The sequence below is a fragment of the Carlito syrichta genome, unplaced genomic scaffold (assembly GCF_000164805.1).
Source record: "Carlito syrichta isolate Samal-C Ts95f unplaced genomic scaffold, Tarsius_syrichta-2.0.1 Scaffold307337, whole genome shotgun sequence".
Lineage (NCBI taxonomy): Eukaryota > Metazoa > Chordata > Mammalia > Primates > Tarsiidae > Carlito > Carlito syrichta.
The window spans coordinates 418813-434336 of NW_007251433.1; the positions used below are offsets into that span (position 1 = coordinate 418813).

Here is a 15524-nt window from a genome sequence, read left to right on the forward strand (position 1 = left end):
AGTGTGTTCCCTCCAGCTTTCCACAGTCCCTCATCCCTGCCATTCATAGCAGACCTGCCTTCCTCATGGAAGTCACCTCCCTGGTCTCCGTGGGGTTTTGGTTATTGAGTCAACTCCCACCAGTACCTTTGAAAGCTCCATCCCAGGATAACTGTGCTGCAAAATATAGCTTAATTGCAGGTGTAAACTGAATTATATTATAAACATATTCGATAAGATGAGCTACATTAGATAAGACATATTAGAACGATATGCTAGATGTGATCATCTTAATTTATTGTTAATGTAGATTGAGGTTTTTCATAAAGCAGAGTCATTTAAAGAACCACAATAAGGGGACGACTTCTCGGGCCATACAGAACTGGAATTCTTTTAACCAGGATTTCACCCAGCCCTTCCTATGATGGAAAGGACCCAAAGTCAACGTGGGGTCGATTCTGGCTACTCAGGTCAAAGCAGTGCTTGCACACCAAGCCTTCCACTGTGACTCACTCTGCCAGTCTGGGTTCCGATTTGCTGGGTCTCTCTGGAAGTCTGTATGTTGAGTGTGAGTTTGGTCTTCCAGACTTCTCTTGGCAGCAGTGAACAGATCTTGCTCCTGCCCAGTCTTTTCAGTGTGGCCCTTTCTACAAATCACTTTACTGTTCTAATAGAAGTGATAGGGAGGCTATTGTTTGTATGTGTTTTTTCCCTTTTCCCAAAGTCTCAGAAATAAAAATGCTCAGCTACTAACTTTGATACCTTGAGTTCAGAATTCACAGCATCCTTTTTTATAAAAGTTTCTTTTCTAAAATAAATTTCCATAAGTAGTTTCAAAACAGGTTTGGAAAACAAATCCTGCAAATCTTTCTCTTTCTCCCCTGAGAATACACGTATCCTGCCAAAATGTTTATCTTCTATTTCACAAATGTACGTGCAAACCCTGAACACCTAGGCTTGTGGCTCCCGCATCTGTGCCAATGGCTCCTCATTAACAGAGCTTCCCTCCGGTAGGTTCAGCGAGTGCAGTTAGAACTGGAGCAGGAAGCTGGGCAGCGCCATATGCTGGGCTTTCACCACATAAACAACTCTCCATCCCTTCTGGGGCAGCCTTTGATGAATATGAAGTGCTTGGATCTCTTCCTAAGCTTACAAGCGTTGGTGGCACTTTTTAAATCTCCCTATGTCATGGGATGAAATGCTAAAATGAAAACATCTCACAGATAAGCATATGCTAAACTTTACACCAAATCATAATCTTAGGCCTAGGTTGCTTGTATAGTACTGAAGACAGTTATGCTCACCACTGTACCACCAACGCCTCCTGGTTTTTATTTTTTGAGTTGAAGTCTCACTCTGTTGCCCAGGCTGAAGTGCAGTGGCATGCTCACAGCTACTGCAGCCTCGACCTGCTGGGCTCAGGTGATCCTTCTGCCTCAGTCTTCCAAGTAATTGGAACCACAGGCACACACTACCATGCCCAGCTAATTTTTTTATTTATTGCAGAGAGAAGATCTTGCCAAGTTGCCCAGGCTGGTCTTGAACCCCTGGGCTCAGGCAGTCCTCTTGCCTCTGCTTCCCACGGTGCTGGGATTACAGGCATGAGCCACCGTGCCCAGCTGCTTGTATAGTATTGATAAGAAGCAACATTTTGCTAACACTTGTCTATAAAAGTAGAATTAAACCTTAGAGAATGTGATTTGGAAGGGCTTTTTCTCCTTGTTTTCTCCATAGGGGAGGCCCAGCAAGCAGATTCCAGAGCTTGTTTATACTCTGTACACCTGCCATCTAATTGGAAGTGGGGTAAGGTCAGGTGGGGGGACAGTGAGTCCTGTTGGAAAGATGTCCTGGGAGTCTCAAATTAAGATAAACAGCAGCCCCTTCTTGTGGTTAGGATAGACTGGACACAGCCAGTGAGATCTACGGTCTTGTGAATTCTGGGCAAACTTCACTGTTCAACCAAACACTTCATTTTACAATATTTTGCACATGAGTCTGCCTCCTCCACTCAGTAGGCCTTTGCTCTGTGTCCCCAGAGTTCTACTCATAGCCCGCCACATAGCATCTCTGGTCCTCAGCCAGAGCCCGAGTTTTAACCTCAGATGCACTGTGAACTGTGTTTTAAGATGAAGTGTTTTCTCTCTGGGCTGCATCTCTACAACATGGGCACAGATCAAACCTTCTGTGAGGTCTCTTTCAGCACCAAGATTGAGATTTTATGATAAAGGCTTGTGCTGAATGAGATGGAAGGTAAGAAGTACAATGGTTCCCATTCTGCCTACACTGGGTCTGAGGACTACACTTGCCAGGAGGCCTGAACATTCAGTTAGTTACAGGCTGAGCACTGGGCAAACTGCCAAGGCAAGATGAAGAAATGGCACATCCCAGCCATGGTCTAACCGTGGAGGCCAGACCAACCTGCATGAAGAACTGATGAAAGCAAAATGTAGCTGAGTGCAAAGCATCATGATCAGACCTTCAAAGGCTGAGCCAGGGAGATCTTTTTGAAATAGATACTGTGAGTTGCTTTGATTGCTGGTGAGGGGTGGGAGGAAGGCTCACAGGCCTGCCAGTTGCTAATTGTTGATCCTCGGCATACCACTTCATCTTTCTTATTCTGCACAGTTCTTGCATGTCTGTAATATACCAGGCCTCATGACCTTGGGCTGCAGAAAATCAAATAAGGCAGCAGTCTTATTCTCAAAGGACTTGCACTACAATTCAGGAAGGGCAGAGAAAGTGTTAATTGAGTGAGTCTTAGTGCAAGAGAATGCAAAGGTGGATGGAAATTCCTCAAGCCCCAGGGTCCATAGACTTATTCTCCTTGAGCTCTCTATGATAATTATTTGACTCTGCATATTTATTTCTAAGATGATCTTTAGAAACATGTAATCATCTAGTATCATTTACAGTAGATTCAAAACGTGCTACTTGATTTCAGTTATGATGTTTGCATTTGTGTCCATGATCATACTGGAATGCAGTGTGTCCATTTCTTCATGCCTTGAGCCATATCTGGTCAGAATACTGTTTTCCCAAGCTACTTAGGTCAGTGTCTTTCTTCCCAACCCCCTGTAGTGAGAGGCTGTAAAAACATCTTGGTTGATGTTTTGATTACTTTCTGTTATATACAGGCCTATGGGTTTTGACGTATAGTCATGTATTAGCTACCACAGTAACCAGTAACCTACAGAACATTTCTGAAATCCTCAAAATTCCCCCATGCTGTTCTTTTGTAGTTAACCTCATGTTCACCTTTGTCTCCTATTGATTCATGTTATGTTCCCATAGCTTTGGTTTTTTCTAGTACAGCACATAAGTGGAATCATGTAATATGTAGTCTTTTAGATCTGGCTTCTTTCCTTAGAAAAATGCATTTAAGCTTTATCCATGTAATTATGTGAATTGATAATTGGTTCCTTTTGTTGCTGTGCAGTATTTCATTGTATGGATTTACCAGTTTATTTATCCCTTTGCTTGTTGAAGGCATCTGGGTTGTTTCTAGTTTTGATATTATGAATACATTTGCTCTAAACATTCATACGGACATGATTTGCACAAACATGTTTTCAGTTCACGGGGATAGAAACCTTGGAGTGGGATTACTGGATCATACAGTGAATGTTTAACTGCATAAGACATTGCAAGACTGTTTTAAAAAGCAATTGTACAACTTCAAATACCCCCCCAGAAATGAATGAGATTTCCTGTTTCTACTCCACACTCCCAACAACATATGGTATTGTAATTTTTTTCTTTTTTGCCATTTGAATGGGTGTATAGTGGTATCTCTTACTGGTTTTGATTTGTGTTTCCCTGCTAATTCTTGCTGGTATGTACATTTTTTTTCCTGTGTTTATTTGCTGTCTACAACTCTTTCTGAATGAAGTGCCTTCAGATCTTTTGCCATTTAAAAAATGGGTTGTTTATTTCATTACTGCTGTGTTTTAAAGTTCTTTACATATTCTGGATACAAGTCCTTTATTATAGCGGTAATCTGCAAATGTTTTCTTCTAGCCAGTAATTTTCCTATATTTGCTTAACAGCATATTTTATAGCATTAAACATTTTAATCCTGATGATGGTCTGTTTGTCAATTTGTATGGACCAAGATTTTGGTGACATATCTAAAATCAAATCTATCTTGGTAGCTATCTCATGTGCACTTGGGTAGAATGTATATTCTGCTACTTTATAAATATCAAGTAGGCCATGTTGGCTGACAGTGTTGCTTTAATCATGTATTTTTTTTTGTACCCATTTTCTTCTTATTTTATTAATTACTAAAGGAAGAGTTAAATATCGAAATCTTTAACTATAATTTTGGACCTATTTCTTCTTTCAGTTTCACAAGCTTTTGCCCCTTATACATTGAAGCTCTATTATTAACTCCATACACATTTATATCTTTGGAGAAGGTTGACCAATTTATCTTTATATAATGTTTCTCCTTATCTCTGGTAATAGTCCATGTTCTGATGTCTATTTAGTCTGAAATTAACATAGTGACTCCAATTCTCTCTCAATTAGTGCTTGCATGGTACATTTTTCTTTCTCTATCTTTTTACCTCTAGCCTGTTTGTGACTTTATATTTAAAATTGCTTTCTTGTACAGAGCATATGCTTGGATCTTGCTTTTATAATTCAATTTGACAGTCTGTATACTAAGTGCCAGATCATTTATATTTAAAATTATTGGTTGTATATGGTGGCTTATGCATGTAATCCTAGCACTTTGGGGGGCTGAGGTGAGAGGATTGCTTGAACACAGGATTTCAAGACCAGCCTAGGTAACATAGCAATACCTTATCTCTAGGTAACATAGCAACACCTTGCCTCTACAAAAAATCAGAAAATTAGCCAGGCATGGTGGTGCACACCTGTAGTCACAGCTACTCGGGAGGCTGAGGTAGAGCCCAGGAGGGCAAGGCTGTGGTGAACTGTGATCATGCCACTGCACTCCAAGCCTGGGTGACAGAGTGAGAGTCTGACTCAAAAAGAAAAACTATTTAAAAAGTTGAAATTCTCAATATGATTAGATTAAACTATACCATCTTTCCGTTTTCTGTTTGTTCCATCTGTTGTTTCTTTTTTCCCTCTTATGTTGTCCATTTTTTAAATTCTATATTTAATCTCAATTTATTGACTTGCTATTTATAACTTTTAAAAATATTTGTTGCCCTAGTGTTTGCAATATCCTTTTTTTAAGGTCATTCAAATCTACCCTCAGATAAAATTACATTGCTTTACATGTAGTGTACAACTCATATATCTTATTTTTCTAATACTCCCTCTTATCCTTTGTGCTATTTTAACATATTTTATTTTTACTTTTGCTATAAATATACAATATATTGTAGTTGTTTTTGCTTTAGATGGTAAATGATCTTTCAGAGTAATTATAACTCTGAAAAAGTAAATTTTATTTTTTCTTAAATGATTCTATTTTTTAAAAAATTTAAAAAATTTTATTTATTTTTAATTTTCTTGAGTTGGAGTCTCACTCTGTTGCCCAGGCTGGAGTGCAATGGCACACTCACGGCCACTGCAGATTCAACCTGCTGGACTCAGGCGATCCTTCTACCTCAGCCTTCCAAGTAGCTGGAGCAACAGGCATGCATAACCACATCTAGCTGATTTTTTGATTTATTGTAGAGACAAGGTTTCGCCAAGTTGCCCAGGCTGGTCTCGACCCCCTGGGTTCAGCCAATCCTCTTGCCTCCACCTCCTAAAGTGCTGGGATTATAGGCATGAGACACCATGTCTGGTTGATTCTGTTTCTAATGCTCTTCATTTTTATGTGTAGATCCAAATTTCTAATATCTTATTCTATCTAGATAACTTTAATATTTATTATATACAAGTTAGTTAGCGATTCTCTCAGTTTTTGTCTGAAAAAAATCTTTATTTCACCTTAATTTTTGGTAGTTTTTTTTTTCTGGTAATCGAATTATAGTTTAGCATTTATTTTAGAATTTTAATGTTGCTATTCAGTTGCCTTATTGCTGTAATTGTTATCCATGTTTCTCCTGAGTAATGTCTTATTCCTCTCACTGCCTACCTGATTTTGTCTTTGAGCAGTTTGAGTTTGTCCTTTCAAACTGTTTGTCTGAGGTATGTGTTTATTTGTACTGGCCCTTCTTGGTGCTGTATGGTTTTCTAGGCTTGTGGTTTGGAGTCTGCCAGTAATGTTGGAAAAATCCTGGTTATTTTTTTTCCAAGTATTATATTTATTTAGTCTTGTTTTATCACTCTCTTTGGGATTACAGATGCTCTTTTCCTTTTTTTTGTCACTCTTATTCCCTGTGTGTTTCACTTTGGGTAATTTCTATTGACTACTTTCAAGTTCACTGATTCTTTTCTTGGCCCTGCGTAGCCTATTTATGAGTTCATCCAGACATTAAGACCTTTGCTATTGTGTATGTGTGTTTTACTTCTAGCATCTCTATTTTATTCTTTCTTATAGTCTTTATCTCTGTGGAAATTACCTATCTGCTCCTTTATGTTGTCTATGATTTCCATTACATCCTTTAAAATATGAATCATGATTATTTAAAATTCACTGTCGGATAGTTCCAACAACAGAATCATACCTGAGTCTAGTTTGATTATTGATTTTTTTCTCCTTGGGGTTTATTTTTGTCTTGACTCTTTGTATGTTTGTTACTTTTTCATTTAATGATGAACATATTAGTATCACAGGACATACTAAGACGAATCATTTTTATGATTAGAAATGAGCACATCTTTCCTTCTGCTAGGCCTTAATGTTGAAGTTTCTGTTAATACAGTTGGGAGGTGGGCCAGGTTTGTGGTTTGATTGCTATGATGGTTACCTGTAGTGAACCCTGGTCTTCAAATTCCTCTGGTTATTCCTTGCATTTAGAATGTGAGCTGATTTTCCAGAAGTTACTTTCCCAGTGTCTGTTCTTTTCTTGGCTTTGGGTATTTCCGTTGTCCTCCAGAGACACTTTGTCTCTTGCAGTTCTCCCAACTGTATTCCTTATTATCTTACTTAATGCTTCCTAGCCTAGTGGAGGGCCAAATTCTCTGATGTTCTGATTACATCAGTTTCAGCAGACATTAACATCCTTTGGTCTCTAGTGTGTGGTTTTCACAGGTGTCCCTGCCCCTCTTCAAGATATAGTGTGTCTAGTATGTATTCCAATCCCTTTCTCAGGGTAGAGCTTTCTGTTTCCATTCCTTTATGTGTAATGAGGTTCCCCCAATATCCTGACGGTTTTTATTATACCTCTGCCTGAAGATGAAGACTTTTGTTCCATAGGGGAAACAGAAGAGATGAGACTGTGCAGAGATTCAGCAGTGACCACAATTTCCTGATCTACCCAGGGCCACAAGGAAAGCTGTCTCAGGATTGTTCCATATCTCCCCTCTAATTTCTAGTGAGATTTACAGATCCTGTCAGAGGGTGCAAGCTCCTCCATATTTATAGTCCCCAGAGTCTTTACACACTCACAGTAGCCCATATTTTGCCTTTAGAAATTTATTGAAAAGCTTTATTTGGATTTTTATCAGCTGACACAATATCCTCCAGGGAAGCAAGTGCTCAGTATCTGTTTCTCCCTGCAGGCGCACATCTTCTCTAGATTGAGGCTGGCCACCCTGCAGCTGCAGTTCTTTAACGGACTTAATAAACACTGTTAATTTTCAGTTTGGTAAGAGTGGGAGAAATGCTCTGTTCAGCTAGCTACATTTCTGAATTGGAATTGGAACCTGGCCGTCTTGATTTTGTCTTTGATTTTTATCAAGCAAAGAATAATCCAGAATACTCATTTTAAGAATACTTTAAATAAGCAAAAACTAAGAATGAACTCAACATAGAGCAAAGATTAGCAGATACTCAACATAGAGATGGGTTCAAAGAGCCAAACTTATTTTTTGACCTTGAACTTCTCTCCCTGAGCTCTGAACTCGTGTATCCAACTTCCTAATTAACATCTTTATTCAGATGTCTACTAAGCATTACAAATTTATAATTTTCAAGACTGAGCTCTGGATTATTTTCTCTGTTGCCTTTTCTACAGCCTCCCCCTATCTCAGGAATAGGAACTTCACTATTTTGGTTGCTTGGGCCAAAAATCCAGAAGTCATATGTGACCATTACCTCGCTCTCACATTCAACATCATTTCAGTAATAAATCCTGTTCAGGGCTACCTTCAGAACACATCTCAAATCTGAGCACTTCTTATCACCTGTGTCATTCCCAACCTGATCTCAGCCACCTTCCCATCTCTATTGGATGGATCATTGAGGCCCCAGTGATCTCCTTACTTCCATTCTTGCCGAAGCATCCTGTTAACCCTGTTCAGTCATGCCATTCCTGGCTCCGACACTCCATGGCTTCTCATTACACTCATTTTTGGAGTAAAATCCAAACCCTTAACTATTTCTCTGACCTCATGTCTTTTGTCTTTGCTCATTTGCTTTCAGCCATTCTGCCTTCCTTCTTGGTCCTTGAATAAGGCAGGATCTTGGGGCCATTGTATTTCTGGTTTCCCCTGGTTTAAATGATTTTTTCTGCATGTCATCATTCAGGTCTCTACGCAGATGTTACCTCTCTAGAGAGGGCTTCCTTTCTCATTCTCACTAAAATAGCTCTAAAATAGTCACTGTCCATTCTCTTCCTTGCTTTAGCTTTAACTTTTATTTCAAGCCTGTTTTACTGCCTGATATCATATTATATGATTGTTTAATTTGTCTCTATCCTCTATTAGAGTGCCAGTTTTTATATGGATAGGAGTTATATTCCTCATTGATCTATCCCTGGCACCTCTTACACTTCCTGGGTCTTAGGGAGCATTAAATATGTATTTGTTGAATAAGTGAATGCTTTATTCTTATTTTACAGATGAGAGAAATGAGTCCGAGAAAGGTTACATTGTGACAAAATATGCTGAGTCTCTGAACTTGCTTTCTATCCTCCCCCATTACAGAATGGGTGAATGTCAGAGCTGGAAAGTTTATGTAGCTTAAGGTTCACAGGTATGGAATCTGGGCTTCATATACTGTAGAGAGGGCCTTGTCAGATGCGGTGAAGGGAAGGGTTTAGGTGAGGACCCAGGTCTTTAGGCCTCAATTTGTGGTACTGAGCTGTCACCCTCAGGTTCCTCTCTCTGGCCTTGGAGGTTTACTGGAAAGGACATCAAGATTACTAATGAAATACGATTGTGTGCTGAGTTCTGCTTCTGTGGAGTAATTAGCGTTGAGAATAAACAATCCATCCGTAGATTATAGCTATGAACTCAAGATAGATTTTAAAAACAAAAACAAAAACAAAAAAACTCCCTGGAGAGTGAACCAAAGCAGGAGTACTTTGGAGGGGCGTCAAACTTGAGAAAGTGACCAGAACAGGTTATTTTCCTGATTTGGTGGCCTCTGCCCTGAGGATACCTGCATTTTACAGCAGTGAAGTGCTATAGAAACAACTGCATCATTCTGGCTGAAAGGAACTAGGGACAGGAGTCTAGGGCAACCCCTGAGGCAGACAAAAACAAGGATGAATCTCAGAATCATCACACCAAGTGAAAAAAGCCAAACAGGAAGAGTGTACATTGTGATTCCATTTATGTACAATTCTAGACTATGCAAACAAATCTATGGTTATAGAAACCTCATCAGTGGTCATCTGGGACTGGGACAGAGAGAGCCATGGACTGAAAAGATGTGTAAAGATCTTTTTTGGTGGTGACAGGAATGTTCTGGGTGTGTGGTGGTTTCATGGGTATACACATTGTCAAACTCATTGAACTGTATCCTTTAAATAGATACATGTATCAGACATAAATTATAGCTCAATAAGGTTGATTAAAAGTTTCAATGTGTATATTTAGGTCTTGCCTTTCTCAGTCAGCCTATGGTCCTGTGGAGACAGGTGTATCTTCCTTGTAAGGGTTGCACTGAAGCAATATGGCACTGAAGCAGTGCTGAGGAGGCCTCTGACACAGAGACCCTGAGTGTGAATCCATGCCCTGCCCTTCACCAGCTGTCATTCCTGGACAAGTGGCCTCTCCCCATCCATAATATAGAGCCTAACAGAGCATCTGGAGAGTTCAATGGGTATAATTCTATATAAAATTTTGGAAACAATGCTGGGTACATAGAAGCACTTAATATGTGCTATTTTGGTATTTATTATTTGGTTAAAAGCATGGTAAAATAAGTATTTTTCGAGTAGCTACTGTACCTCACATACAGTACATGTTGCTATACTTGGTAATACATACAAAATGTTCGATTCAGATGACAATTGAATATCAAAGACTTTTTTTTTTTACATAGTTTTGATTCTTTTTTTGCGTATTTTCTTATGGAATGTAAACTTTTTTTGTAATTTTTGAGAAACATACAATTGAATTTTGTAGCATTTTTGTCTTCTAACAAAGCATCATGTTTCTCAGGTTAGGAGCGAGGTCCTGAGAAAAGTCTTCTAATGCACTGTCTTTCCTTCCATTAAGGAAGACAGGTGGGCCAATGGTGTGTCAAGTGTGGATGGTGGATGATGCCCAGACTAAATTCTTGCTTCTTTTCTAAACTCTTTGCTTCATTTTCTATTTCTAAATAGAAAATGGAGCAAATTATATGTCTTACAGTATTCCCAAAGGAAACATATTCACATCTGGAGAGCCCCTTTTGGCCTCTTTTACTCTAGAGTAATGTCATTGCAAAAGTGTAATTTGACAGTAAAAATATTAACCTCTAAAGGCAACTTTCCCAAGATGACATTTACAAGCCATCTCACACAGGCTCACAGATTAACATGACACACATTGTCTGTTTTCAATCTCCATGTTCGTGTTCTCAGCATTTCTCATATTAGGATTGACAGCATTTGGTTTTCAACGTTCCTCTTGGGGCTCAGAGAGCCCTGAAGGTATCATTTAGCTGAATGATGGGACTCTGACTCTGATCTTTACCTTGCCACTTCTTCCTACCATATCCCAACACTCCCCTCCCCCAACACACGTCCTCATTCTGTGACCTCAAACACAGGGATCTCTATTTCTAGTCAAAAGACCAAATTGATCACTAGAAATCCAAGGCCTCGCATTTAATCAGCTTTGTGATCTCATACTTCCTTTGCTTTTTCATCTGTCTTCTTTCTGGTCTTTGTTTCCTCTCCTGACCTGTTTCCTCTTATGCATATAAAATAACCTTCATTTTTCTTACTGCTATTAACATGATAACATTCTCTAAGCCACCTCCACTCCCTTACCCAGACACACACTACTTCTTGGGTGGGGGGGATGAATGGGTCCCAGAAGACACAGCTGTGACATAGTCAAATTCTCCTCACTGAACACCTTCTATGTGCCCCACCCTGTGCTAGGAGCAGAGACACAGCAGGAGACACAGCGGGAGACAGGTTCAAGGTCTCAAGCAGACTACCTCCGGGTGGAAAACAGAGATAAGAAACAACCAGGAGCATGTTGAGGGTGATAATTAATGTGAAGTAAATTACATGGCATAACAGAGAAATCTAGTGCATTAATACAGTATAAATCATATGAAAAAGCAGTATGAGAAGTGTATTATAATGTAAGTGATATGCAATATTGTAAATATAGTGTACATGGTAGCACACACAGCAAAGTAGAGAGAGAAAAATATCACAATGCAGATGGAGAATGATCTGAGTTGGGGGGGGTGGGAATGTCAAGTTTAATTGAGAAATGACCCAAAATGACCCAGGGAATGTTAAAAAAAAAAAAAAAAGGAGACAAAAATAGCTTTCACAACAATAAAGACAGTCACTTGAGAGGACTGCTCAAAGTCGGTCGTTCCAGGTCATTAGAGCCGGGGTTCCTTCCGTCTTTCTGCTGGCCTGGTTCGCTGTGTCAGCCGGGCCCTCGCCAGCTCCCTCAGGTCCCTTGGATCCTGCAGCGTTTATTATTGTCATTTCTGGGGGGACAACATCTGATGGGGACGTGGCGCCACTTCTTGCTCTTTCTTTCGGTGATGGAGTCCTTTCCCAGAATCCCCCTACTACTTCTCACATGTCATTGGCCAGAATTGTGTCATGTGCCCTTGGACTTCTCACACCTTATTGGCCAGAGTTGTGTCACATGCTTTTGGACTTCTCACACCTCATTGGCCAGGGGTGTGTCACATGCCTCCCAAAACCAATCACAGGCAAGGAGGGTGGAGTTTTAACGGAGCTAGTGAGGCTGGTGGTGGTTGGAGGGCGGTGGCTTTTCGGAAGAAAACCTTAGCAGTATTAGAAAAGAGGAAAATGTGTGTATTGGCGTGTAGTTGAACGGGCAGTGGGAAACCAGTTATGGATGCCTCAGAGCAGAAGGATGCTAGGTCACAGTCCTGGGATGATGGCGGAGTGGCCTTGGGATGGGTTGAGCTCAGGGGAGAGATGAGACCCCATGTAGGGGCTGCAGAGTCAGAGTTCCATCATTCAGCTAAATGATACCTTCAGGGCTCTCTGAGCTCCAAGAGCAACGTTGAAAACCAAATGCTGTCAATCCTAATATGAGAAATGCTGAGAACACGAACATGGAGATTGAAAACAGACAATGTGTGTCATGTTAACCTGTGAGCCTGTGTGAGATGGCTTGTAAATGTCATCTTGGGAAAGTTGCCTTTAGAGGTTAATATTTTTACTGTCAAATTGCACTTTTGCAATGATATTACTCTAGTATAGAGGCAAAAAGGGGCTCTCCAGATGGCCAAGGGCGGAGGCATGGCCAGGTTGCCAGAGCCTGCTAAGCTTCGGCTAGGGCATTGGATTGTATGTGGCATCGATAGGAAATTTCTGGAGAGGACGGAGGGGAGCAGCAGAGGAAGGCGCCCGGCCGGCAGTCAGGTGCTGTCTTGCAGTGTCACACGCAGCACCTGGGCAGGTGGCAGGCCCTTTCTCTACGTTGGATTCAGCACTGGTAAAGGGTGAATCATGACACCTGCTTCATGAGTTATTGTGGAGTTTAATGCACTGAGAAGCAAGAAAGAGCGTTGCCCCAGTGAGGCCCTGTGCAAATATGAGTTACCTTCTGCAGTCAATTTTCATAGTTTAAGGTGAGTGTAAAGTTGCTGTGAACCCTGAACTGGCAAATACTGAACCATTGCTTCTAGGAGACACACACACACACACACACACACACACACACACACACACACTCTCTCTCTCTCTCTCTCTCTCTCTCTCTCTCTTATTATAATCTATCATCTGAAATCCTAAAAACATCTCATCTTGTTAGATTTTATTTTCTTTATTTTACAAAAGAGAAATCCAAGTTCCAAAAGGTTAAGTGACTTGACTGAGGCTGCCCCACTAACAAGTGCCAGAGTAAGGATTTGAACCCTGTCTACCTGGCCCCAGAGTCAAAACTTCCGGCACTGCACTGTACTGCCCCTATCCATGCTCTGACATTTTTCTTAATGCCATTAACATGTTAAAGTCAGCGCCCCTCCCTGCTTACCCAGACCCACATTACTCCTGGTAGGGCACAGGGATAAGTGGGATCCAGAGGAAACAATTCTGACATATTCACACAATTAGCACTGTGAAGTGGAGGTGTCAAGGATCTCTCTCCATACCAGAGTTGAGGCAAGAAAGCTGAGCGAGGCCTTGTGTGACCTCAGCGGGGACATGCACGTGTGGCAGGTGATTAAATGTTTTCACCACCTTTGCGTTTCCACAGATGACCACAAAGGCGCTCCGTGTATTGATATGGGGGCTACAAATAACTTCTAGGGAGTAGGTGAATTCACAAATGCAGACTCCACAAATAAAATGAAGGTCAACTGTGACTGCTGAGACCATGGAGTGAGGGACTGTAGTTTCCGTATATCCAATAGATCTTCTGTATATTGACACACACTTCAGATCTGAGGACGCAATATAGTTAGACTTATTTAAATTGTTGTACTCAAATTACTTTAAAATGGGGAATTGGGCAGGGTGTGGTGGCTCACTCCTTATAATCTCAGCACTTGGGCCAAGTGCTGGGCCAAGGCAGGAAGATCACTTGAGGCTAGGAGTTGGAGACCAATCTAGGCAACAAAGCAAAATCCTGTCTCTACCAAAGGGGAGAAAAAAAATTAATGGAGTATGGGGGCCCATATCTGTAGTCCCAGCTGCTCGGGAGGCTAAGGCAGGAGGCTCTCTTGAGCCTGGGAGGTCAAGGCTGCAGTGAACTACGATCGCAACACTGCACTCCAGCCTAGGCAACAGAGTGAGACCCTGTCTCTAAAAAGAATAAAATAAGCTGAAAACAGGGGACACGTAGTTTTTTTTTAGGGGTCTGCATGTTTCAGGAGAAATACAGAATTGCTGGACCTCCTTGTTATTTTTTTCCATATGGACTATACATCAATTCCTGAAAGATGGGACAGGTTTAATTCTGTGTAAGTTCTGAAAGGATGCAGAAAGTCACTACATATCATTTCATTTCTAACACACAGAAAGGGCCTCGCATTTTCCAAAACTGACAGTCTTCCAGTGAAACATGATTCAGAGTGGTATGAAGTGGTATTGAGGGTGGGTGGGTAGCGATAAACGAGGAAGTACCAAAATTTTCTGCAATTGCAGGAGGATTTCATAAAAAGGATTCATAAAAAAGGTAAGATAAAGAAAACACATATACACACACAAAAGGCAAATTATGGTAATGGTTTATTTGCCAGGATTGAGGTTTGCAGCATGGAAGGTAGAATCAGAAACATTCCCCAGTAGGTGATGACCACTTGAATCAGGGAGAACCGAGAGTGGAATTCCCTCCTGCCTCCACCACAGGCTTCTGAGTAATCAGAAACCTCATTCTCTAGAGGTGGTGTGCATGTCACAGGCAGAGCAGGTGCAGAGTCCAGGGGAAACTGAGGGTCTTACTGAACCTTCCATTTCTTCCAGTGCAGTGCCTGTGGGAAGGCAGGGATTTCTCTTAATGGGGTCTCCACGCCCTTTCTAAGTGCCTTGATGGATGGCAGGCAGACTTGGCATTGTGTCAGCATCATAGAATTTAAAATTAAAGAAAATGATCCTGCATTTTACTTTCTCCTCTAAATTGAGATCTTGTTCTGATTGTTCTCTTTATAATCCTGGGCATAATGATGCAGATTTAAGTCCTTCCAACATGTCCTAAAAAATAGCGAATTTGCTTGGTTCATTATTTTTCTTCTCTCTCCTTTTAAAAGTAAAGCAAAGAGAGGAGTAGGAGAATTGGATTTTTTTTTTAAGTTAAAGAAATGCCATTTTCAGCTTTCACTGGAGTTTTGGGGATGAGAGATAAATTAGCTACCTCTCCCCACCACCATCTTAGGGCAGATTGGCTGCTCAGAACAGTAGAGCCTGGAGGGAAAAGGACTTTGAACTCTAAGTTCTGACATATTAGGAAATTGTCTCCAAAAATGAATTTAGACAGACTCATGCAACTCTCCAGCAATCTCTGGTCATTGCTTTGTGGACCAGAATTCCCAAGCCAAAGACACTATGATTTCAGCTAATCTCCCAGTTAGTGGCAGAGGTTAATTATACTTTAACCATTCCTAGAGACATTATTGCCATTGTGAAGTGGAAGTG

The 15524-nt window shown here is 40.8% G+C and overlaps 1 protein-coding gene across 1 annotated transcript in view; it reads left to right on the top strand.

The window, feature by feature from the left end:
* The first annotated feature begins 459 nt into the window (after positions 1 to 459).
* Positions 460 to 15524, top strand: part of TMEM132B (transmembrane protein 132B) — a 34368-nt gene continuing 19303 nt past the window's right edge. The window contains exon 1 of the mRNA XM_021715732.1: positions 460 to 547. Within this exon, the coding sequence (XP_021571407.1) occupies positions 539 to 547 (9 nt within the window). The 5' untranslated portion in view covers positions 460 to 538. The remainder of the gene's footprint in view (positions 548 to 15524) is intronic.